The sequence below is a fragment of the Cylas formicarius genome, unplaced genomic scaffold, assembly GCF_029955315.1.
Source record: "Cylas formicarius isolate icCylForm1 unplaced genomic scaffold, icCylForm1.1 PGA_scaffold_6__28_contigs__length_40554024, whole genome shotgun sequence".
Lineage (NCBI taxonomy): Eukaryota > Metazoa > Arthropoda > Insecta > Coleoptera > Brentidae > Cylas > Cylas formicarius.
In genome coordinates this window covers 34,097,817-34,125,588 of record NW_026844347.1, presented here as the reverse complement: position 1 = coordinate 34,125,588, position 27,772 = coordinate 34,097,817, and the positions used below count along the sequence as shown (strand labels likewise).

The following is a 27,772-nucleotide window of genomic DNA, read 5'->3' as shown; positions in this document are numbered from 1 at the left end:
GTTTAAAAAGATTTAAAATAAATATTAGACGCTATTTACGTGGTGTTTTTGTATTTTGTAATACTCTAACACAATTTGAAATAAAGTTGATGATGATGATGATGATTATTATTATTATTATTTTTATTATTATTATTATTATTATTATTTGTTGAAACATCCGGTATACCACTAAGCCATAAATAAACTTGCGTGCATAGAAATCGGTCCACTGTAAATTTTTGAATTTAGTATTTTTTTCCCAGAAACTATTCATCTGACCCAAAAAATAAACATGCTGTTTGGAAGACAATTTAATATGCTTTAGTATGAGTTTAAATTTGTCAACAGTGCTGATCTTTTATATGCGTAGCTACAAATGAAACGTGCTCATGTAGTAGCTGTAGTGACAGTAACAAACTTGTTACAGACTTAAATTAATCGACTTTGCAACTGAAATTTTCACATTAATCGTTTTTAACCATTTGGATAGCTTTTAATTGTGTTAGCTTGTAGCATACTACACCGCAAACAAACGCTCAAGTTCGAAGAGTATGAGTATCCTTGGCTAGGCGCTCTTCAACAGGCAGAAGTACTCGTGATGATCGCTTTATTGTATCAACAATAATAAGAAATCGCCACCTTAATGCAGTTCAAGTGCAACAACAGCTCCATGAACTTCGAAGAGTGGCTATTAGTCAGTGTACTGTAAAAAGAAGACTGAAGGAAAATAACCTGACCCCAAAAACAACTGCAGTTAGTCCAAAACTTACTCCAGCTCATCTTGATCTTTTTTTTTTCAAATACACACTGAATCCCAAGCAGACATCGTTACTTCTAGGATATTATTTACAAAAGAAATCTAATGCATCTAACTAACAACAAACTAACCTAAAAACTCTTGAAATTTAAGAAGGAATTAAGTTCACTTTTTAAATTATTTTCTGCAATTTCCTAGCAGACGCGGCAAAGACCAATTAGACCTTGAAAATCGATATTCACCGACGGATACGTGTCGGTTTCTTCAGAGGTGAAAAGTTTTCGAGTCGATAAGAATTACTTTGTGTGTTTAGTGACACAGATACATAAAAAATTAAGTATTATTATGGCGTGTCCGAACTCCTTATAATGATTGGCTTCTGTCCGCTTATCCAACGACAAAATTGCCAGAAAATGCGCACTAAGTAAATTTGAGACGCAGGTAATTGGACGCTGAATATTTGATTGTCGCTAATTCGTTGCGACCGATTACAATTGCTCAACGTGAATTGTGACGGGGATGTCGTCAAACTTTTTAAATTTCCGTTGCAACGCGACATCTATCGTGACCCGATAAAACCATTTGAAGTCTCGAGCTGTGGAAAGTCCATCTAATTTGAACCTAATTTGAGTGTGATTTGAAGCTTGGTGGGATGATTATTTTGATAATAGTTGGAAATACATTCAACGTTAAATCGAATCATTCCATATACATTTTTGATGGTAAATATGGTAAAAATTTAAAACGTTTTATTTTTGTTTGTCCTTTAATTATCAATTCAGGTTTTTCTACTACTGCCCCTACTTTTATGGATGAATTTTGTGGTTAGAAAGTTTGAACTGTTGTTTGAAGCGTCATGGGAAAATTATCATCGATAATTGGAAATTCATTTAACGGCGAAATTATCGTTTCACCCCATATAAATTTTCCTAGTATTTATTTGAAATGATTTTCTTAAAAAATATATAGGGTGTTTAGAAATAATGTCATTTTAAAATTTATATATGCTTAACAAAGACTATTTTGCTGAGATTTCGTAAAGATTTAACTAATGAGTTAAATTCTATATAATCTATACAGTTTGTCGCCAACGAACGCTTTAGTCACGATTTTGTTTTGGCACGAGCATTGCTGGTGTTTAATAAACTGGTGTATCGAAATCCATGATTAATGTGCCGGAAATACCCGAAGTAGCTCGAGACAGTGCTTAATGAAGCTCATATCTTACACTGACACTTGGTGCACCCCTGATCGCTGCATTATTAGGCATTTTATAGTAGGGAGCAGAAAACAACGTTTTGCATAATTGTAATATTGGTGTTAAAATAATATACTTAACAAATTTTGGAGGAAAACTCGCGGTATTTCCCCTTCACTAACTTTTAAAAATAATACGAAACCAAAGCTGAATCACAGGCGGGAAATTAGGGCAAAATTTCAATTTCATAATATTGAAATGAAAACCAAAAAAATGAAGCGAGGAAATTTTCCGCTTGTATGGTTGCAGCGGTGTGACAAAACAATGTTACGCAATCAAAGCGCCACCATTTTTATTATTATTTCTAAGCGGCGTTGCTTAAAAGTGAAACTCTACCGTGCTGCACATTCGCACAGCGCATAAGTGCAGTAATTTGTGTAATGATAAGTTCCACGCGATAACTTCATGCAAGACATCGAATGTGGCTTTCCTTTAAATTGAAAACCGACTTGACCTTTTTCGGGGATTCCGATTTTAAAGGGTTTCTCTCTAAACAACCTAGTTTTTACTATTCTATGTCGGACACTGTTTTGGAAAATTTTTATTCTGTGGGCTATGCACCTTTGGTAAGCAATAACGATGTCAATAAGTACAGAAAAGGATGATAGACTAACTTTATTGCAGGAATCACGGTATGTGATGTCCTACAGAATATTATTAACCAAAGCGTCACTTCCTTATGTTTTCTTTTTTTAAATTTGGACTACATATGAATGTATTAGAGAAAATGACCTTTTACGTGAAAACAGCAATTTCAACAATCAACTTTGCTATTTTTTTGAATCTTCTTCTTAGCGTGCCTTGTCCTATCGAACGTTGGCGATCATCAGCGCTATCTGGACTTTGTCCACCGCTCTTCTAAAAAGTGTCCTGGCGCTAACACCATACCACTGCCGCAGATTCTTCAACCAGGAAGTTCTGCGACGGCCTGGGCCTCTCCTACCATCTATCTTGCCCTGCATAATGAGTTGGAGTATTTGGTACTTTGTGTTGCGTAGAATATGTCCGAAATATTTTTTTGAATGCAGCATTGTATCTTTTTTTACGGCATTACGAATTATCTTTTCGATTAAGGAACTTGACATTTGCATTGAAAATGGTGGCAATTTCCTAATAAATCAATATCAAAATAAACAAACCCAGTGCAAATAGAAACTTTATTTTTCATTTCCCAGAGCTTAGTTAAGATATGTAAATTTTTTAAAAGGTGACGCTCATTCGCAGTAGTTAATTAGAACAGCCGAATCTATTGATTAGTTCAAAGCTAACCAAACTCTTGAGGGTATAATTGAAGCTTACGGGAGAGGAGTTATCTCACCAGCGAAGATCCAGCGGAGTCCTATTTTCTCATATAAAAACGTTATTGTTCATTTTCCCAGGACTTGGTCAAGACAGGTCGTAAAATTAAGTATAATACTCATAGCAATCGTCAACTTCTAATTTGCCCTTAAAAAAGTGATTTAACGTAAACTGAGATGGCGACATAAAATGTGTAGGATGCGGGTTTGAGTTTTCAGAGACATGAATGATCTACTTCTTCTTTTTTATTTAATTGTTATGAATGATATTCTTTGGTTTACCGATTTATGAAATATGTATATGATTCCGGTGTTTCGATAAAATTAAAATCCAAATCGGCAGAAAATATGAATTATTTTTGCTACGAATGTGCAAACGCAACCACCCAATCGGCGTTTAGTCAATTGTGCGGTGTTTCGTCATTCTTCTTTAATTTTTTGGAACAAACCGGTTTAACCTTAATTCGATTTCAGGCGCCAATTAAAAAATAATGAGAATTACGGCACAGACCAGTAAAGTTACGCGATTTGGTTAATACCCCGAGTATAGTTTCAATGGTTTTATTTTAACCGGAACATATTTCACATTTTCGGCCACGATTAAAATAATAACATAAATACAATCATTATAATCTTGTTATTAACTTTAAACTGAAATATAAAAACAAAATGGGTGAAGATAGATGTGACGGAAATTTGGAAACATCTCAGAATTTGAGTATCTAGCTTACTATATTATATTATAAAAAGACCATAGAATACTAAATGAAATAGAAGTACAAATATTTTATTGAGCCCAGGGGTTTCAAAAATTTAATATTCATGCAAGATTTATACAATATGAAATATATGTGGTTGTTAAGGCTACAAAGGAACTTCGTTTACCGTATTTCTAAAAAGAAAAACGAATTTGAACAATCAAGGTTAAAGGTCCCGTTTACACCGAAAACGATTCGCGCGTTCTTTTATAAAGAAAAATATGTTTTTTCAGCTGCGACATTGGGATAACGTGGACTGACATCAAATATTTTGCATTATACTATAGATAACCAAAGCCGCTCACGGTCCGCGCACCACTCTGTATAAAAACTGATATATTGTTATTATGATAACATCTTGAAGTTGAACGACCTTCGCAAATCAACAACAGGAAGCCAACACCAATTGTGGATTCATTAGGGTCGATCCTAAAGTGTCGTGTTGCTATGACGAAAAAATTATCGGGTTGTCCGACAAGCCGATAAGGAACGTTTTTTTCTACTCCCTAATTTAAATTACTCAAATATGCTCGTGCGCAAAGTGTCACTATAAGATATCAGCTTCGTTAGGCACTTCAGGCGTTTCGATATTTTGGTCACAATTTTGATAGCGACCGCATGTTTTCTGTGGATTTTAGTAGCCACCGCAAAATATCCATCACGCATATTTTACAAGTTTTATCACTATCACCACTTCTCATCTTACCTAGTGTAAATACCGCTTACATAAAATATTCATTTAAACATTCATTGATTCAGCGGCACCCAGGGTTTCAAAGTATCTAGTACGGTTACCATTACTTAATTCTTAAGTCTTCTATTACGTAGCGATCATTCATTACAGCTGTCTTGACTCTGAAAGAGCTCTTGTAGACTTGACTTAGCTTGCGGCTCATTTTCGTCTCCAGATCATACGGTTTTTATGGTTAACCACCCGCACTATCCTTAATCGGAAGTCGCCTCTTTTTGTCAGACGTATTCTTGTGTTTTTCTTGTGCTGACTGTATCTCGAACACATCTCATTTAAACAGTTTCGTTTCCTGCAAATCCGACCGTCTTCCATCATTGTCAGTCATGTCAGTGAATGTATTCGTGTTGTTTTCGCAAAAAAAGTACCCAAAACCGATATAGTATGCAACACCTTGATAAATTTTCACTCAGTTAAATAAACTCCTGATTCAAATGACGCTTACAGCACTTATTGCATAATATACTATTAAAACATGTTTTATTCCATGCTTATCAAACACTTTGGTTTCATTTTGTTCCGTTGCCAATGTACATATTTTCTATTTAATTATGAGTTTCCGAATACTGCATGTATCTATTTTTTGATTATCCACTACCTCTTCGGTAAATGATTTTGGTAGGTATTTCTTTGAATAATTAATTTTTAATTTTAATTTGTCAACAACACCAGGAAATTCCTGATTTAAAAAAAAACAACTTTTTATTATTCACCTACAACTCCCGTCCAAGACAATTTAAGTGTTTCATTTTCTCTCGGAAAAAAAAGTTTTTCTTAACTTGGTTATCCATTTTATAAATTCTACAAAGCTTTTCCATTTTTGTGTCTAATGATAATGTTCACTTTATCGCGCTCACGAATATCCCAAGAACAACGATTTAGTTTGTTTATTGTCGAATTGTATAATGGAGCACCCGAAAACAAACAAAACACGACACGTCACTCACAATTACACTTATTTATGTTTTCATGAGCACTACGACTTTAACCCAGTCACAATAAAAATAAACACAAACTATATCCCACTGCTGAACTATCACGATACCGTAAATGGGTGTTTTAATAAAACACGTAATTATTCGACCATAAAGTCCAGAGATCCTTTATTCTTGAACTCTGCAACGTAACTAATTGTATAATGTAATCGTACAAAACAAAACAAACATTTCGCCAAATTTCAGTGATGACAGGTATTTTGACGTTTGTCACATATCACTCAGCTATTTTGCTAAAGAAAGTCTAGTACGCAACAAGTTGACACACACACTTCTTCAGTTATAATCTATGTTTTTCTACTCCCGTCTATAAAATACCTAATTACTAAGGCACCTAGAGTGGAAGGAAGCAATTTCGTTTCCCACGGTTCCGAGCCACTTCGGACATTTCCGGGATTTTACTGCGTAGATATTTCCCACGCCTTGAATTTTGAAGTTTGTCAATTCTGACTCGCTCCGCTCGTGTCAAATAAACTCGTGAGTCAAATGCCATTTAACGCACTTGTTGCATAGTATACTATTTAACACCCTGACTGAATGTTGAGGCATTTAATTTTGGCTGACATGTTTAAATTATATTGGCACCATCCATCATCCTCAGAATTTTTTAGATGTTTTTCCACATTGTTCATTGTAAAAATCCGGAAAAAAACAGTACGATATAAATTCATTTGATTTTTGTTTTGAGTCCTCGATACCCTTTGAAATCAAAAATAACTTGTTAAACGATTGCAAAGCGAAATGCAAATGGCATAGAACTTGACATAGTTACATCGTTGTATTCTTTCAATGTCATGAAACCAAGCCCATGGTAGTGATTTGTATAATGTTACACAGTTGATTTATATATTGTAATATGTCATTACTGATTCCAATCCGAGCAATTTCAATTTTTATATGTAATATTTTCTCGATCAGCCGACATAAAAATAATTGTAATTTCATTCTTATTCAAATTCACACGAATTCAATTGAATAAGGTCAAGTTATAATATCGATGCTTGCTGCGCTTAAAAGAAATATAAGATTTGCTCGCGGTACACTTTTGGACAAAAGATGGAGCTCTTAAATTGCCAGTTCCCACATTCCTTTCTAACTTCTGTGTCATGAAAATTACCGACAATCAGAACGTAAAACATATTAACACATATTGCAAGAAAAAAAGCCGCATTATCATTATGATTGAGACACCAGTAAGCTTAAGTCCGCCGAACTGAATCAATTAAAGCATTGGTGAATGTCTAATACGACCACGGTAAATACTTATTTGCGTTGTGCGACTTTTAGCACAAAATGTTACGTGATTCTAGAAATATGTTGTTTTTCATAGAACACTGACATTATACGCCCATATAGGGACTGTGGATGTACTGCAATAAGGCAGTGTGCTAATTTGGTTGCAATATTTTGTAAAAAAAAGGCAGTTTTGTATGGAAAATAATACGAGTCTTTTGTAGTATAGTAACCAATTAACATAATTAACTATCCAGCTTGACTGGCCGGTCAATTTAATTTTTCACAACACAGCATTAGGGATGGACTCTTAAACATTGTTTAATGATATAAAGATTAGCTTATTTATTTTTTATTTAGTTAAGTATAATCTTAATATTAAGCAACCCCTACAACAGTAAATATATATAAACTTTTAATAACTGCTGTTTTGTTGTCTAAGACTGTAAATTTTATAGTTTGCTATACTGAATATTTCCAGCTCTCAACTGGTATATTCTTAATTACAGTTAGTTTTAACACTGGTATTTAATGTATGAGCAGCATTTCCTGTTCAGCCCTTTGATTTAGCTTGCTCACACAAATGGTTTGATATTATAGCTTACTCCTGCCTCGTTACCGAAGTGTGAGTAGATTTTATTGGATAAGGTCCGTCAAAAATAAATTCATATTGCTGAAATCTAAAAATTTTCTTTTATGCCTCAAAGTTATTTGATTGAAATAGTCAAAAATGAGGAATTAACTGCCGTTTCTCAAGCAATGGAGATGACATTGTTTTCATTTGATATACATATCTTTTCCTACTCTCTTCTGTAAAATAATTAAGTATACGCCGATTTAGCATGTGGAAAGTATCATTTTGCTACGTCAGTTTCGTTTCCCAAGGATCCGCTAGCAATCGGATTTTTTTGGAGATTTTACCCCCCGGCTTGAATTTTGACATTTGTAAATTCAGACTGTCACGTTTATTAAACACTCGCTCCGCTCGTGCCAAATATACTCGTGACTCAAATGCCATTTATCACACTTGTTGCATAATATACCATACCTTTTTGCTTAACGTGCTGCTTGTACTAGTTTGCTTATTTTTTGGTGAGAAAAGTGACTTTTTGCAAGTGAAATTGTGTTTTTGGATGTTGCTACTACAAAGGCTGACTAAATTTCCGAAATACTATACAATTTGCAAAGAACTTGGCGCTTTGAATTACGAAGTGTTATTTTATGAAGTATGCAAAGCAATCTAAGACATGTAGTTTAGACGTTTGTCATATTTTTCAAATGCTTTTTACAAAACTTCTGGATTCCTCCTGCGTCGGTTGTTGCTTAGTCGAAATCATCCTGTTGGTTTCTTCAGTTCAGTTTCAGTCAAGCTCTGAAGAAGCCAACAGGATGATTGGCGAAACGTCAGCAATTTCGACTAAGCAAAAACCGACGCAGGAGGAATCCAGAAGTTTAGTAAAAAAGAAGCGTTTGTCATATTCGTTTAATTTACGAATTTATAATATACTTAAAAACTTTTAATATTTTTCAATTATAATCTCTCACATAAATAATTAATTGCCCTTTTCGGGAATTGTTTTCTCCCACCTTACTTAGTTATTATAGAAACTATTTTTATATAGGCAACACTCTTCACGCCCCTGATGTTTTGCCTAAATGTCGATACTTGCATCACAACAATTGCTTTTTTGTGAATGACTTATGCGTTCTCTTTATGTTGGGCGTCTGTGGTCCGGTATAAATTGTGAGAAAATATCGTGGGCAGCACCATAAATGCATGTTAATGCAACCGACGGAGGAAAAAAAATATAACAAATAATTGCATCTAGCTCGATTGCCTTGCGTAAGCGGTTTTTGTGTGGTTTGTTCTATAACAATCACTTTTGCAGGCCTAGCGAGCACGTTGAAGTTGAAAGTAATGCAGAAATTTATCATTTAACACGTTAAGTGCACGTCGACGTCGGCGGGTCAGGAAAGGAGACAGTGTCTTTCAAGGCGAGGGGATTACTTAGTGTAATATCGATTAGGAGGCGAATATTTTGCTCGAAAACAACGATCGCCTACTTTTCCCGCTGCTAAGGAGTGTTAAATTTTCCTTTAAAATATGATTTTTTTGCTTAAGTTCAGTGAATCCCAAGAGGTTTCTTCATAAATTTAATTTTTTAAGATTAGTGGCGAGTTTCTTAGAATGACTAAAAATACGACTTTTTTGTCACTAGGCTTATTTTTGTATTTCGTTCTAGTGTGAAAAAGAAAACAACCCATTTAATTTAAACAAGCGGACTTCGGTACATGTAAATTTTAGTTTTAAATAATAAATAAATAAATAAATATTTGACAATTTGATGTATGATTTTTTATCATTTTCCTCTATGATGGTGGCCAGTGCTTTCGACACAGACCATGTTTTGAATAATGATTTGTCACACTTTAAACACTATTGCGCCTGAATGGACTATTTGTTAACCATGAGAAACGTCACTGCATTTTATTTCCTAAAAATTACCTCACTTGAAATTAAAAGTGATGTGTATTTATTTTATTATGATAAACCCATGTTTTTCAATTCTTTAAAGGTCTTTGATATTACATGGGATTCGGGCCTTTTTTTATTTTAATTCTTCAAAAAGCGTCGAAAAGCGTGCTTTCACAGTAAATCGTATGTAGTTCGAAACTTTCGCCATATCTACTCTACTAATAGTACTACATATAAGTATTGAAAACGGATTTCCTGATTTGGACTTATTTGCTTCTGAACCTTGAGGCCTTTTTCCTTGTGACAAATAATTTGTGGTCTTCTTTCGCTCTTATTTGTGCTTTCAGTTAATTAGAACACTGTATCTCTTTGCTGGAGAGCTATGTCTAAATGTTCTAATGACTAAATTTACCGTAAAAGTTTGTAAATTCAACACCTCCACAGCTATTATTAATAACTAATATACTATTTTTCTCTGTAATTCGCAAATAAGCAAAGAACTAATTGCAGTAAAAAAATATACAATCTCGACACATTTTTGCTAAAACAACAACTTTTCAAATGACATATTGGTTCGTTCAAGAATGAACAAAGCAAAAAAGTCGACAGTTATTTCGTAATAAAGGTTGAAGTTAAGGAATTGCCTATAATTCATGACCAATGACCTTAACTATCACTTTTTAGGCTAGGTATCGGACATGATGGATGTCACCAATTGACCACCATTAAATTGACGGCGCCAAAAATCAAAATCATTCAAAGAACTCCTTAAAATATTGAAATTAAAATTGAAATATTGAATGACCTCGCTTTTAGCTAAGAAGACCTTGAATAACCAGCATGGCCGCTGTCAGTTGGCATTTTCACTTTGGATGTGGCATTTTCATTGCAATATTTTATCAAAATATGCCCAGATTCTGCTAAATGTTCACCGAAAAGCGTGTTAAGTGTGTGCTGATGAATAAAATTCCCATCTCTACGAAAATGTTCTTATAGCTATATAATATTATTTAATGGGGTGAGTTAAAATTACTTTTAACGTGAAATATTACAAACCTTCAATTACAATTAAAATGGTCTTGGAGCCGGATTTCGAAATGTATTTTTTTTCGATATGTGAGTCCTGAACCTGAGCTTATCATCAACAACAATACCCTTTACACTTTCTGCAATAACTGAGTGTAAATTTTCGCAGTCCGGATCGAAGAAGATTTATATCGACTACTAATTACAATTTTTCCAAGAATTCATCAAATGTATATTGAGTAATGATATAGTATTAATTAGTTTATAAGGAGTTTTCGCATGTTAACGTCTTTTGTCTGTGCTATTATTCTTGCATCCTGCATCGGACTCACTCTATATCTCCTGTCGTTACCAGTTTTAATCGAAATTTGTTATTGATATTTCGGCGTTCAAAGTCCGTTATTAAGATACCTAAATCTGGAGTTTTGGTGTCCAGTTTTGAGTATCTAATGTTTCCACCCCCAAGCAAAACTGTCACTGATCATCATTGCAGATGCCGATCTTATGCATATGACATTTGGTCACTTTTGGTCTGTTCGTTGCTAATAAAGTGTCGGGCGTGCTTTTATTTTACTGCTCTTCGAGCCGCCTATCAAAAAATATCCATTATTACGTTTATTGTAACTTGATTGTTACTTAACTGTTTAACCAAATAAAATTTTCCGTTCATCACTGAAGAGAGTTGGTCATAGTTCGGTAGCTGGATCCATCAACGAAGGGAGAAGTTGAGATGAAGAAATAATTTCACACATTAAAAAGCGTCAACAACAAATAGGCTTGAAAGTTTCGAAATGTGGAGTCACTGCCTAATGCTGAAGATTTCTTGGATTACGTATACCTCCGAACGTATTATCACGTATACCATGGCTTACTTGGTATGACAAACACTAACAGGAAACTTTTGAACACTACAAAAAAAAGAAACACACTGTTTTGGCCACATTATAAGAGAACTCCCGATTGTAACGCTACAGAGAGGGAAAGAGAGGGGCAGGGAGTTAACAAGATATGGTATTTAAAATATTAATGGAATGGAGCACAGAATTTGACTGAAAAAAAATGGTGAAAAATTTAACTGTCTTACGAAATTTGAAGTAAACAATAACTTCACTCTTCGTGATTCGTTACTAACAACATTCGATTCCAATAAGCCATTCCAGACATCTATATCTCAATATCAACTGAGGATAAATGACTGTTGCTCCGCTTTATTTCATAGAAAAATCTATATAATGGTTGCTGGTCGTCTTTAATAAGAGCACTAAGTCTCAAAGAAACCGCTATCACTGCTTATTAAACCCTCAGTACACCTAGGACGTGTATGCACATTCTACCAAACAGTGAGCAACTGTTTTATCATTTTGGTCAATTAATATTCTATATAGAGGTCCTGCATATACTTATGAAGCAACTATGAACATTTTTTTGAGATGGTCCATTCAACACGCGGATACGCGAGATTTAAAATCTCGTTTTTAACCAATGACCTTGCGGAATTCGATAATCAACATGGCCACTAATAGATCACAAAAAGTTGGGATGCGGCATTTTTTACAGAATTATTTTCTCAAAATATGTCTGGATCTCCTTAAATTGGATCTGACAAAAAGAGTTAAGTTCTTGAAAATCGCTGTTTAGATAGAAAATGGCCCAAAGTACAGGTAAGTTTTGAAATGTGAGAAGAACAACGTCTAACCCATCATAGCATTTCTTATAATTTGAGTGCCAACGTCTGCTGTATGTTTCCACCACAAAAATTAAGAAGAAAAATTATTCGGTTACCTCTATAGCTAATGTACAAAAACTTATAGATCAAACTGTGAACACCTGAAACAAAAATGTTTAGATGCTTCCCACTACTTTTCCCTTTCCTTTTAAAAAGAAAAATGCAAAATATGAGTAATTGGTTGTAACTGTAGGCAAAATGTAAATGTTGGTGCGGTGGTAAAAAAATTATGGCAGCTGATCCAACTCATACCCCAAGATATTCCCTATTGTTATTGTGCCACTTAAATTGTAATAGGACACTTCGCAGACATTATTATTTTAAAATTTGAGATTTACAAAAAAGGTACATGTGATAGCTAAGCAAAAAGTCGTAAATTACAACGAAAAAATCCGTAATAATTAGTCACCATAACTGTAATAAATATTTTCATAAGCTCTAATTCCTAAAGAACCAAAAAACGCATACGAAAGCATCGTTTCGGAAATATTAATTGATATAAACAAAGCGAAAACACTGAATACTTTTAATTGATACTATAAAATTTATTATATTGTAATTTAAAAATTGTTTTTATTGATAGTATTGAAATTACGGTAGCAAATTCCCTACCTAAATTAAAAGACTCGCAACTCCCAATCTTCCAGTTTAAAGTCTTCAAGAGTTTTTAACAAGGAAAATTGCGTTCTGAACTTTTTTGTTTCTTCAGCCACCAACAAATAATGGTATACATAAAATTTAGTGAAAATGGACTATCTAAATGACCGTGGTGTAATTGTCCAGCAAAAACCACAAAAACTTTATACGAAAAATTGGATGAATCCAATTACCTACTAATATACGACACCATTGTTGTCATCTGGCATCTTTCGTTTAATTAAGACGCCATACGGCGGTATGAAGCACACACCGATTAATACTAATTTAAAATTTGTATTATGGTTAAAGATACTATTTAATTTAATATTGTAGTTTTCTTTTTTTGTACTTGCTTTATTGTAAAACGGATTCCGTCATCAGAAACCATGTTGAAATGTAGACGTATTCGCGGAAAATCATTACCTTCTCCACGAAAATATCAATGCCGCCCGAGACGCATCGATTTTTACCATATTAGGGCCACTATATTATCTAATACACCTCAATCTGGACCTTCTCTGCTAGCTCACTTAATTTCAGATATACACTTACATTCCTGAAGTGTGTTATCAATAACTCAAACGCGGTAAAACTGAACAGCCCTGAGTAAATTAAAAATAAATAAATAAAACTTGCTTAGTTTGTGTGAAAAATGTGTGAAAAAAAAACTTATAATTATTAAAAACGATAATAACCAAAAATGTTATTGTATACTATATAATACGTATACTGTATAATACTATAATGATCGACTGTAGTAATTACTATATTATCTAATATCTCAAATATCATATGGTCAAAATGGTCTCGGAATCGGAAAAGTAAAACTGCGGAGTGGCGACGGAATGAAAAGAGTGGAAAGTGTTTCGAAATCTTCAGATGCATTCTTCTCGAAATGACCCCGTTCGCCAGCACCAAAGGCGCGGCAAAAAATATCGGGGTTAATTCATCGAGAGTTTCTCATTGTTGAAAAAGCGAAATTGGAATTAATATAAATATGATTACAATGCCATTAACACGATTTCTTTTATCGTATATTTATTAACGTACGCGGGATTTACAAAACGATTCAAACATCATAGCCGAATATGGGTTAGTAAAAGAAGCAGTGTCGTTGATCTCGCGACCATAACAGGTGGTTCGTTTTCGAAGGCGAACGACAATTTCGCGGGTTCTTTGACACCATTTTCTTGTGTGTGTGCGGCTTAATTTTTTTTTGATTGGAGAAAGATATCGGCGCGAAGCAAAGAATGCGGACTCATTTCGTATCGCAATACAGCACGAGCCTTTAACAAACATCGATTAGTTTTTTTTCTTGTATGACGTCATTGACGATTTTACCAAATGACCATCCTAATTTTTAAAGGGCAAATCGAAGTAAACATGCGTGCCAAATTTGAAATTTTATATTCGTTGTTATTTAAAGGATATTTAATAAACATCAAATTCATAAAATTTATTCAAACAAAAAAAAAGAAAACAAAAGAATTTTTGCCTCTTATCCCTCCTCTTTTTTCCTGGCTTGGACCCAACAGCGTTGGTAGAACAATTTCTGTCGAAAAACGAAAATAATATAATAAAATTTCTAGCTGACGAAAGATAACGAATGTAAATTGAAAGTTTTTGAAAGCTTTACGCAAGATTGGACCAGTGCGACGAGAAAAATCAGAATTCCATATCGATCCAGATATTGTCAAGGACGTAAAGGCATGTATTGCGAGCCATATACAGGGTGGCCGGTTTATACTTTATCTCGAAATCTATGAGTGTTATAAAAAAAGTTTGAATACAGAAATTATTTTGAGTAAAATGTACTTTTTGTATTATTTTACTTGCCACTCAATTACATACAGGATGGTCAAATAACAATTTTTTAAAAAGAAACCCCCCAAATTTTATTACATTTTAAATACTCCTTTAAACTATTTGTATAATATTTATATAAATATTTATATATCAGTCTCCAATGCACCGTTATTAGCGATTATTTTCGGAATGCAGGTTGTTTGGAAAGGTTTTCGTAACGTTGCACATTAACTTTTAAAATATTTTTTGGGTAACTTATTTTAGAAAACAATACTTTTTCTTAAACAATATACAAAATTGAATTGTTTTTATCAAATAAGCGATGTTGCGATTCTCAAAATGTTACTTCTTTCAATTTTTGTAAATCAAACACTCTGCATATTTTTGAATTTCCGGATAGCTCTTTTAAAGGCAAATCCAACGATATAAGTGAACATTGGCCTGTGATCTGCCGTTTCGAATGTATTGAAGATTTTTATCAATTACGAGGTAAGATTAACGGAATTAATTAAATTTCTTAGCTTTTTAGCTTAATTATGAAATATTAATTGAAAGCGTTTCTAATATTTTTTTTATGAAATTTCAACTAGGTAAAAACTTCTTTAGCAGAGAATAAATAAATGAATAAATGTTATTTCATTTAATCATTTTAAATTAATGATGTTTCGCAAAATATTACTTCTCTATTTTTTTTTAAATTCAAACTTCATGTATATACGATATGTATGAACATTTGATTTTATTGACGAGTTTTATCAATTGTGTCGCAATATTAACGCAATTAATTAAATTTCTTAGCTTTGTAGCTTAATTCCGTAAGCGTTTCTAGTTTTTTTTTAATGAAATTGTTCGTTATTTCAATTCAATTATTATAAAAATTCCTTATTATAAATGAACAAATATATCATTTAATCATTGAGATGTTTTCAGAAAACCATTAGTACGCTCTGGAAAATTGCCGTTTCTCGTTGTCATAGCAATATTAATAATTTTTCACAGCATATCGTTGACATTTCAATTTTTAATTTTTTTTTACAAATATTTTTGAAATTGTATAGAAAAGAAGAAAAGATGACTTGTAAGAGGTTTATATCGTAAATAAAAAAAGTCAGGTCCTTGCTCTACGAGATTATAAAGCCAAATTTCCTGGTAGGCCAGGAAAAATAATATTTGGAGTTCTAAGCATCGAAGTGTAGGTAATGATACGCGCCTGAATATTTTGCTGCATTTTGAATATATTCCAGAAATCTAGCAGCTTTATAACAACTGATAGAAGTCAAAAGAAATATTTTAGCTTTAAATATTCTCTGAGAAAAAGTATTATGCGACAATGGAAAGTGTCATCCCAAAAAAATAAAGATCATTTTACTGGAAACAACTTTTGTATTCTTTTTTTTATAAAACTCATAGATTTCGAGATTAAGTATAGGCCTCTCTTAATCCAGCCAAATGATAAAATTAGTTTGAGAAGCAGCACTAATCAATGCACCCCTGAAGGAAGTGGCGCCAAGTCAAAACGGATCTTAGCACCATGGGGATAGAATAGAACGCAGCACACCAAGACTTACCATTAAACAACTGCTGAATATAATACAACACCGAATGTATAAGCGATTGGAGAACGAGCTGAGTGATAACCAGTTTGTTTTCAGAAAGGAACTAGAAACAAGAAAAGCCCGGTTCTGTGTGCAACTCCTTGCAAAAAAAATCTTCAAATTCGGATTCAAAAAATATATTTATATGCTTTATAGATATTTAATAAGCGTTGGACCAAGTTTTGCACACTTTACTTTTTAAAAATTTAAAACAGGGAAGGCATAAATACTCAAGAAGTCATACTGCTGAAATACCTGTATTATAATCAAGCAACTTCCATCAAAGAAGACGAAGTGTTGTCGCCTGGTCGATATGTAAGAATCAGGGGAAAAGTAATTAACAACATAAGGTATGCTGATGACACAGCAATACTGGCGGAAACCTTGGAATATGTACAGGCACTCCTAAATTCAGTGCGTGAGGCTTCCAAAAATAGAGAGTTGCTCATGTCAAATGCGTAGCTGGGTTAACGAAGGGAGAACTTCTGACGAATTTCCACGCATTGCGGTATCTCATGAAACGTTCAATGTTATTCAACCAAAAAGTGTCCTTAAGTGTTACGTTTTGGGCTTATTGTTGTATGATTTCCTTCGAACTATGGTACTAACCGCCGAATGCTGAGGATTTCATGGGTTATGCATACTTCCAACGATAATATACATGCTTCTATGAAGACCAACAGGAAATCCTTGAACACTATAAAAACGAGAAGAACTCAATATTCGGGCATACTATAAGAGAACTCCGATTTTGTAATGCTACAGTGAGAGTGTGAGAGAGGGGAGGAGGCAGGGTGTTAATAAGATATTTACTCATATGAATGGCGCACAGAACTTAACTGAAAAAAAAATGTCCCTCGCTGCAAAATTTGTATTACAAAATTAGAAGTAATTATCTGATTCGAAACTAAAAAAAAAATCGATTCCATATTTGATTTCCCCATATAGGAAATATGCAAGCCCTGCCTATATCGGATAAATACGGACTTATGAAGCAACTATGATTTTTTTTTAACCAATGACCTTGCGGCATTCAACAACCAACGTGGCTGCTGACAGATCCTCAATAAGTTGGGATGCGACATTTTGACATTTTTAAGTGCGTGGAAATCGCTGTTTAGAAAGCAAATTGCGCGAAGTGCAAATTAGTGGGTGAAATGGAAATCATTACCTTCTCCACGAAAATATCAATGCCGCTTGCAGTGCATCGATTTTTACCATATTAGGGCCACTTTATTGCCCCATAGCTCTATGGATTTCCCGAAATGACATCTCTCGTAGACCTCCTCCTGCTAGCTTCCTAGCACGTCTTACAGGAGACATTGCTAAAAGATGTTATCAATAACCCAAACGCGGTATAACATCCAAAATTGTTATCGTTTACTACACTTCATACAGGCAACTATAAGCATATACTGTTTTTTTTTTATTTTTGTGCCACGCAATAATAATCTCAACGATCGGAATTAAAGTTGAGTTTAACTTATTTTTCGGATATTCCACTTTTTCGAAAATAATGTGGGCTAAATTCCGAAACCAGCATGCCCAAATAATGCGGATGGATATCCATTTTTGGCGTGTAGCCGGTTTTTTTTACATAAAAATCTGGCCCAACTGGTTTGGTTAAATTCGGAATCGGATGGCGGAGGAAACGCGAGTAAGTCAGTGGGTTCCGGAAACGAGGCCGGTCTCCGACGCCAACTTTGGGAAATTGCCTTCGGCACTGCCAATCTTTTACGCGCCGCCGATGACACGTGTTTCCCGTTAGTCCGAGCGGAATTATCTCGGTTTACAGTAAATTATATAGCCCGAGATAAACGGGGGTTTTCCGTTAAAAGCGTTATCCCATATTCCATTGGAGGAAACGCACTGCTATTCATTAGCGACAAATAGAAATATTTAATTTTAACGGAACAGAACGATACTTTGTAGGGAGTGGAAAATGAAATTAATAACAGAAAATGATGAAATACTCGAAAAAAGTGAATTGAAAAATAATTTCCGTATACAAAGTACACATAAAGATCGAATATTTGAAACTTTTCCTTCTTCATGTTGCTTCTCCATTGCGGAGGTTTGATAACGCCATGGTAATTCAGACCTTGGAAGCCGCTGCTCTGCAAAGATCTGCAGAAAACATGTTAAAATATTCTTGCAGATTCCGCAGCCAGGATATTCTTCTTCTTCCAATTGATCTTCTACCCACAACCTTTCCCTGGATTCTCAAGTGAAGCAGCTCATACTTTGGACCCCGCATTATGCGACCCAGATAGACGATCTCTCTCCTTTTCACTTCTTTCAACGCCTCTAACTCTTCGTTCATCCTGACAAGCGCTTCTGCGTTGGTCGTATGCTCCATCCACGATATTCTGTGCATTCTTCTATAGGTCCACATCTCAAGTGCCTCTATTTTTCTTTCGTACACTCTGTTAAGGGTCCAAGTTTCTACGCTATAGTACAGCACTGGGAATACATAGCACCTCAGCATGAGTACTCTAAGATCTAGGCTCAGGTCGCGGCTACAGAGCATCTTTTTCATTTTGCCAAATGCTGCACGTGCTTTCTCTATGCGGATCTTGATTTCGGAACAGTAATCGACGGTACAGGTGATATTTGTACCCACATACCCACATAAAGGTGTTTTTGCAGTGCGTTGCTTTTCGTTATGATGATGTACTTGGTCTTCTTTGTGTTAAGCGTCAAACCAAAGTGTCGACTGGCAGTGACGACCTTATTTAGCAGTTCTTGTAGATCATGCATATTTTCAGCAAGAAGGACAGTGTCGTACTCAAAACGCAAGTTATTAATTATCTTGCCATTTACCGAATCGCATACAAGGGCTCTAGTGAATATATCTTCAAAGTAGATGTTGAATAAAAGCGGCGAGAGGACACAGCCTTGCCTTAAGCCCCGTTAGACTTTTATAAGATCAGTCATCTTTCTAGCACTTCTACTACCTTGTTATGCATCACTTTATCAAACGCAGACGTAAACTTCCTGATTGGCATCGAGGCAGCGTTTATGAGGAGACTGTACGCAAATAATGCATCTCGAGCACTGTATCCGTTTCTAAAACTGAACTGGGTATCCGAGATGTTATCTTCCAGTTTCTGAAATACTGTGCGACGTATAACTTTACAGAATACTTTTAGTGTGCGACTCATTAAGCTTATTGTACGGTTTTATCACATCTATTTGCATTTGCCTTTTTCTTCTAGCCATTCCGTTGATATGATACCCGTTATGTATATTCTGTTGAATAGTGCTGTTATAGAGTCCAAATGTTGCTCTTCAATCAGCTTCAACACTTCCACAGGTACTTCGTCTGGACCCAATGCTTTTCCACTTTTTGGTTTACCTCTCGTAGGCCCAGTTTGTTCTTTAGTAATAGTTTGTATCTCTATTCTCTGATCATCGAACAAGTTTTTAATGTACCTTTTAATCCTTTTATGTAGGCTGTGTAGATCTTGTCGATGTTATTTGGCTTTTCGGCATTTATACATTACTTTGTTTCTCAGCTCTCGGTATTTGTTCTCGTTTGAGGTTTTGGCTATTCTTCTTTCTTCCATCAACTTAGGGATCTCGTCTGTCATTCAGTTCTGTCTTTTCTGCCGCTTGCTCGGTCTCAGGTATTTTCTGCACAACTCTTTCAGCCTATTTAAAATTTCTCCACATGTCTTCTGGATCTTTTTTCATTGTCGTTTACGTCCTTCTCTTTTTGCTTTTCTAGGTTTCTGTTTACGTCTTTGAAACTAACCAAATCTAATTAATCTCTAATCTCAATATATTGCAGAATTAAGACAGGTAGAATAGATCAATGTGTTATCTTTGGAAGGTTGGGATGAAGTGTATTTTTAGAGAAAAGCAGTGTTTTAGTTCTGAGTTAAGTAACTTGGGCTGATGTGATGACAATGCATTTAGATACTGGTCTATGTATATATGTTTTCTGTAAACAGGATGACTCATATTAGTACTGATTTCCAGATGAGCATTTTTCAGTTTTCCCATAATATAGAAGCTAGACATTTAGCTAAAAACATGTTGGAGAATCGCTGGTGCTGACAATAGGTCGAATGTGTATTCCTAGTTTGTCACTCTTTGGGAGTCCGTAGAAACGAGGAATTTTAGAGTATGATAGAGAAGAAGCCGTAATAACAAGTTTAGATGACCTAGAATCTTTTTTAAGTTGACGATAAGATCCGTCTGTAAGAATATCTTGAATTTTTTCCTGATATTTATTTTTATTCATGACCACCGTAGCATTTCCTTAACAATTAAGTTCTAAAGAAGCCAACAGGTTGATCAGGCGAAACGTCAGCAAGTGCGAATCAACAACAACCGATGCAGGAAGAATCCAGAAGTTTTGTAAATAGAAATAGAAGTAGCCTGCGGATGTTTTTTTGAAAAATTATACAAGAATTGTTTAAAATGTATTGAACATTTTAACAATTTTCTTTACGCGGTATAGTATACCGATATGGCCGACTACCCCATATGAAATACCTGCAAAAAACGAAGATTAGGATTTAATATTAAGTTTTAAGTGTGTTAAAACAGTATTTTCAGTCTACCTATTGGCTATTTTTGTTCTTTTTCCAACAATAAATGACTAGTTTCCACAGTTGTTGCATTTTATTTTCTATTAAACTTCTCAAAAAACTGGTAAGTTTGAAGGAAGTACATCAAACGCTGCCGTGTATCTTATTACCCCAAAACATTCATAACATATTGCATATTGCATAAACAGTTTTTTTGCGCTTTTCCTAAAGTTCACTTTCTGGTTTCCTTATTCTAACTGGTGGTTGAATTGTTACCTGAATAAGACGTTATCTCACAATCCAAATTAATCATAGTTGGGGAGGAACTATCCCATTTGCTTCGCCACCATCTAACGGGGTGTTTGTTGATGGTGTGGACTGTATACTTATAAGGCTGGTTTATTTTTAAATGATAGGCGTTTAATACAACACAAACTATATTCAGTTACAATGCATGGACGACGGTACAAAGTTAAGATGTTTAACTTGTTTTAGAATCAGCTTCTCCTTTGGAGGTTGCTGATAATCATGGCTACCTTCACTTTTGATACTGCTGATCTAAATAATTCAATTGACGATAGACCAAACCATTCGCGAAGATTGCGCAACCAAGAGATTCTTCGGCGCCCTATACTTCGTCTATCTACAATTTTGCCCTCCATAATGAGTTTCAGCAGGTCATATCTTGTACCGCGTGATATATGTTATATAGATATAGATTTCAAATGTTTCCATAAATATATTCTCCATGACTAGTGATAATGGGAAACCCATGGCTGTTCCCGACGTTTTTACAAGAAAAATATGCAGACAAGCATTTTTTAATTAAGATGACCAGCTAACATGACAATGTAGGAGAAATCTAGAGGATTTGTAAATAGTATACAATAAATAAAAAATATAATATAAATAGAACACATGAAACCGATATTCTGGAGTTCACTTATATTAATTGAAGTCTTTCTTCTTAGTTAAAGTAATTTAGATTTGAATAGAATTTAAAAACAAGATAACTTATAAACATTTTTGGATGTTGTCTATGCTGTTTATGTATTTAAAATACATTGGACCCCATACTAAACACGCGTATTCCAAGTTTGACCTAACAAGTGTGTTATATAAAAGGATCATAGATTTGAGACTCTTAAAATTTCTAGAAACTCCCATTATAAATGCTAAGTTTCAGTACGATTTATTTAATATTGTTTCTATAGATTTCTCAAATGACTCGGAGTCTAACCATGACGTAGGACGTTTTTTCAATATATATTCAAGATTATTGAAGCGGTAATTAAAATCAAAGTCATTTTTGAGCCTAGAATTAATTTGTTTGTTTCTCAGTATTCGATAAAACTATTTACGGCTGTTTATAGTTCCCAGCATGCAAACTTAGAGTATTGGAAACAGTGCTTTACATAATTTACCATGAGCGAAAAGAAGAAGGGACGCATCAGTTTAAGACCTGTATATCGATTTTATTTTAATTATTCTTATAATGTTAATAATTATGCATCTTATTTCATCGGATGACATTGCCGGTCTGTAAATTATTATTAAATTTTAATTTGAACTATTAAACCCCAGCAAATTCGGATGAATAGTAGACTACCAGTAAAATTTCAAAAATACCGAATACCAAGCTAAACTGACGAAATCATTTGGTTATAAGTGAAATTTACCGCGACTAGAAAAAAAAGCTATAAAAAGCTATAACAAGAAAAAAAAATTTTTCGCTACTGTTTCGGAAACTAGGTGTCGAGATTTTTTTAAATCATTGCGCTAGGATGCCGTCTAATAAAAATGGATGCTAATAATAGTTATTATATGGTCATTATTTCGCAAAGGTTATATTTTAAGCGGATGGGGAACACGGCCATACATTCTAGTTTGAATATATTGTGCGACAAACGCTAGAGCAACGATGTGTCGGATTGCTATGATCTTTTGCAATGATTTTAATTCCACCCGGACGATGCCAATCTCTTAACTAGTAAGTTTTGAAACAATTAGTTAATTTTTCCGACTTTAACCAACTAAAAATTAACTAGAGAATTCAATAAAACATGGCTAAAAATATAGTCAATACGAAACACAAAGGAAAAAACTACATAAATATAATGTAGGCAATTAGTGTATGAAAAAGAGTGGCTTTTATAAATTATTACTTATCCCAGTAGTTTAGATATATTTAGGTAACTGGATAATGAAAAATGCTTCACAAAAGAAAAACATATTTAATATAATTATAATTTAGCTTTGAAAAAAGGTTATACTCTATTTTTATTTTTCAACAAGGAATGTTGTTTGTTTTATTTTTGACAAAAAAGCATCTAGTTTTAATGATCTACAAAAAAAACGCAACAAAGCGAATAGAATTGAAATAAAGTCACATTACACTCAACTTACACCTAGGACATCAATTAATACAGCATTAAATATTAATTGGAGCGACTCGGAAAGCAATTAGAAATTGTTACAATGAAGTTAAATAGACAAGAAAACCGCCATTATCTAAATTGACCAATGTCGGACGAGTATTACAAAACAAAGATCGGCAACAGACGGATAAACAAACAATTTTATAAACAATTGTTATGTTTCGGATGATTTGTAACATGTAAAACGTGATGCGACTATCCTTAAGCCTGAAATTGTTATGATTTGTTGTTATCTGAAATCAGTGGGACAAAAATATTCTTTGCACGATATGAGCTGAAATGTTCATTACCATTTTCATTCCAAAAGAGTTTCAAATTCGTCCCCGACAAGAATTTACAAATGATTGCATAGTAAAACAAACTTTTTGATTAATTGCTACAACGGGATAAATAATATGGTGTTTATTTCATTTTTGCTTAGAAAGTTTTAATAATATAACTACCACAGTACGCTTGATTGAAAACAATGTCATTATTCTTTTTCTTAATCTAACTGTATTAGTTTTGCGAAATATGTTTCATTATTATAGGAGTCTCCCGACTTCTGGCCCAACTAACAGAACTACGATTTTTTATGAAATTCGTCATATTAGCAAAAACGTTAGAAAAACGAAACTGTATTTCGGATAACATACGATATTTGTAATCAATATTTCCAAATCCAAAAACTGCCCATTAATTAAAATCAACGAAACCAAAGAACAGCAAATTACCACGCGTCATTACTGCTTTGATAAGTGTTGACATAGTAACAACTACCGTGCGACAGTCACCAGGTGTTTTCTTCGAGACGGGTTCGCAATTCGGGAGCGGTTCTTGTGGGGTTCGACAGGAACTTTTTCTACTATAATATACAATAGATATTCAATACTAGAAGTCCTTTTTAAAACTGGAGTATTGTTTGCTGACATCCAATTTGGTACTTTTTTTTAGCCCTAGGGCAGGTGGCTCCATCTTATTGGAAGATACATTAAATCTTGTTTAACGCATTTGACATACACGTAGTTATCAGTATTCGAAATACCTTCCACAAAGCGTAACTTTCTTACTCCATTTGCTGAGATAAATCCCTAAAGCATAACAAAATTCTTCTTCTTCTTTAGTTGTTATGACCCAAATCCTACTATCACCAACGCTATTCGCATACTGGCTTCATCGCTCTAAATAATAGAGTTCTGTTGGTTCGGGTACCCTAAATTCTGTTCTTTAGCCCACGCTAGTCCGTTTTCCTGCTCAATCTTTTTTAACTTTTGCCTAGGAATGCTAAATTAAAAACATTTAATAATAAAATCATTTAACCTTAACCTCGTTTTGGGTGGCTTTGTGATAAGTTGCTTTTGAAAACATCCTTGATTCCTTGATTCCATAATATTTTCAATTCCTCCGATTCTTCTTGGTAGTCCGTTTTGAGACTCTTGCGTTGGTATTGGAATAATGCGGACGACTGACTTCCAGTTCCGCGCTTTTGTGCCGTTTTGTACAGTTTAATAGTAATTCGGACTATCTATTGTCCTCCTAATGTGTTTTGCTATACACAAATCAAATTGCAAATAAGACAATATAATGTTTTGCGGCGTTGGATCAACTTCAATCAGACAGGGCTCCTATAGCGTCTCCGTTCTAATGTCTTCTTACAATTCGGAGACAACATTTTCCGATGCTGCTTGAAGGCTGAATTTTCCACAACAGGTGTTAGGTTGTAAAAAAGTTTTCTGACCAACATAACTCTCCAATTTAGAACGTTTAACCCAATTTGGAACAAACAAGCTGTTTCTCTCGTATAGCATGGCCCAGCTGTAGATGATTGCTTGTTTCCAGTTTGTAGAGTAATCGAAGATTCACAGTACTTTTTTTTAAGTCCTCAGTTGTCTCAGTTGTTTTCTGTTGATTTGGCTGAACCTCCGGTTGGTTTTTTGTGTTACGGATCCGCAGGTTCGCTTCCTGTATATTAAATCTATTTTGATGAAGCCTATTCGCAGGTATTCAACCTGTGATTTGAAAATTCTCTTTCGACCTTGTTCAAAAACATCAAAAAACAAAGATATATGGATCTACTTTTGAAAGTTTTGATTCATATCCTTTACAAAAATTTGTCAATTTTATAGAGTGCTTAAGTCCGTAGAGGCTTTGTTTTAGCCTACAAACTTCAAAAAATCTTTTGCACTATTAGATATACCGGAAATCGAATCAACTCTTTTTTCAGTTAAGAAACCTATAACTGGAAAACTATTTCTTCTATAGTGATTCTATGATTTTTCAGGGTTGCGGTGGTTGAATGTCGAATTATTAATAAAATAACACTGTAGTAATCGAAAAAAATTGGGGATAAAATCGTGAAAAATTCGCCACGGACCGGAGCAAAAGTTTATTGGGAAAAAGCCGATATTATTAATTGTGCAAACCGAAAATCTAGCGCAAGGTTTTACGTCAAATATGGGTTGTTTGGGACAACTCTGCAATTAGGATATTTCGAATTCAAGCGGCGTTGCGGTCGTTGACGAAATACACGTACATTTTAAAAGTTGCGCGAGTTGATTTTTAATAATCTTGCATACATATAAACCAACTTAATTGCTTAACGAACGAAATTCGAAGCAATCGACGTGAAATTGAGATTTTTCCCTCTCGTCGAGCCGAGCTTGTAACGAGAACCATTTTTTTTTTCCGTAAACGCGAAAATTAACAGCTGCAATGAGTATGACGAAGTTTAAAGTGCGACGAGGGGCGTGGCTATGGATAAGACCCGATTTTACCAGAAATGTTTGGTTTAATTTTGTAAAAAAAAAGTGATTTAGAAGCTTTTTGTAGGCATTAAAAGTTTTCATAATTTAATTTTTAATTATTATAAACACAGAATTTTATTAACAAATATTTAATAATAGCAAAAAAGTTTAAAAATTCATTAAGCTATCAGTCACAAATAAACACCCTGTGCAAATACTGTGAAAATTAGTTTCCGGTGCTTTAGTCACGTGTTTTACATCGATCGGATGTTTTCGGTAGATTTTAAACTTTACTGGTATTATAACGTTTGTCAGTTCTGATGATTACGTCACACGTTGCTAAACGTCTTCAGACCTCCATAATACATACAACTGTAAATAATATACCATAGGATCTAAAATAAAATTAAGTCTTGGTCTAAATCAAGTTTTTAATTATTTTTCAGTTTGTTAAATAATTAAAATTTAGTTCAATAAAATTATGCATATTTATTCCTTCTGATGCTTGAAAAATACTGCACTGGCAAAACAATTGATCACATTGTAAGTGCATACTTACAACTTTTAAAAATATTGGTATATTGGTATTTATTTCAAAAAACTTTAAATGCTCAAAATTAAGTTTTTCGATTTTTAAACGAAAATTGATGTCAAAGCATATCGAGCAAGTGATAAATTAACGGCAGCCTAATTAAAAATAAATATGTAATTATCATAATTTATTTAGAACAAGAACTGTTATGCAGCAAACAAGGGCCAGAAAACATTATAAAAGAATAACAATATGATATGAATGATGAACGAATTTTTGAGATAATGAATTAAAAAGAAGACAGAAAATTTAAAATTGTTACATTAGGTGTAGCACTTGTTGAGTGAAGAATAGGAATAGATATAAAGAAAAGGAACAAAAATGGAGTTTTTAATGAAGAAAAAAAAATAAAACGCAATAGTATATGCCCCTCAAATAATGTTTGTAGTTTAATTTAAACTGTTTAGGGGTTTAGCTTCTCTAGTTATCATAAAGTTTGTTTATATTAAAACATTATTCAAAATTTTGGAGTGTTGTTTTTTTGCTAAACGACACCAAAAATTCTCAAAATACCACTTTGCAGATGGTGGGCTTAAAAGTAGTCGACAACTACCTCAACAAATCGTTCTACAAATTGGGACTCGTGGTGGGAAAACATCCCGGGTACTTCTTGATAGTACCAGTTTTGGTGACTCTGTTGGGCATGACGGGGTACCAACAAATGCACAACAATATCGATCCGGAGTACCTGTTTAGTCCCGTGAATGGAGCCGGAAAACACGAACGAAATGTGGTCGAAACTTTCTTCAAAGTGAATTACACGAGCAGATTTAACGTCGCCAGGATAACCAGAGCAGGTACTTATTGCATTAATATTAATTTTTTGTTTTTGTTTTTTTTTTTTTAATTTCTCTTAATAGAAATAGCAAGTACAATAAGAATATTCACATGATTAATTCTATTTTATTTAATTGGAAATGTGTACTTAAATAAAACAGAAAGTATAACGGAGAAAAAGATTTGTGGTAGATGGGAGAGTTCAATTCTAATTACGCAGACTAGATGAGTTTAAAAACAGCTGAGAAGTGAAAAATAGCAACTTTGTGACAAAAAAATTGTTAAATGTTGACGATATTTTTCATCGAACTAAGGAAATAAATAAGAAAATATAAAAATATAAAAATATAATTATCTGTATTAATTAAAAATTAGATTATGTGCCAACTTTTTTATTAGTAGAGATA

The 27,772-nt window shown here is 33.9% G+C and overlaps 1 protein-coding gene across 2 annotated transcripts in view; it reads left to right on the top strand.

Annotated features, from left to right (window-relative positions):
* The window catches only part of LOC132703768 (patched domain-containing protein 3), a 60,430-nt gene that overhangs the window by 10,527 nt on the left and 22,131 nt on the right, over positions 1-27,772 (top strand). Inside the window, exons 1-2 of one of the 2 annotated variants that reach the window (XM_060673219.1) lie at positions 22,734-22,825; positions 27,112-27,385. In XM_060673219.1, coding sequence (XP_060529202.1) covers positions 27,112-27,385 — 274 coding nt within the window. In that variant the 5' untranslated portion in view covers positions 22,734-22,825. Of the gene's footprint in view, positions 1-22,733; positions 22,826-27,111; positions 27,386-27,772 lie in introns of those variants that run through there. The other variant, XM_060673218.1, reaches the window with a different exon arrangement.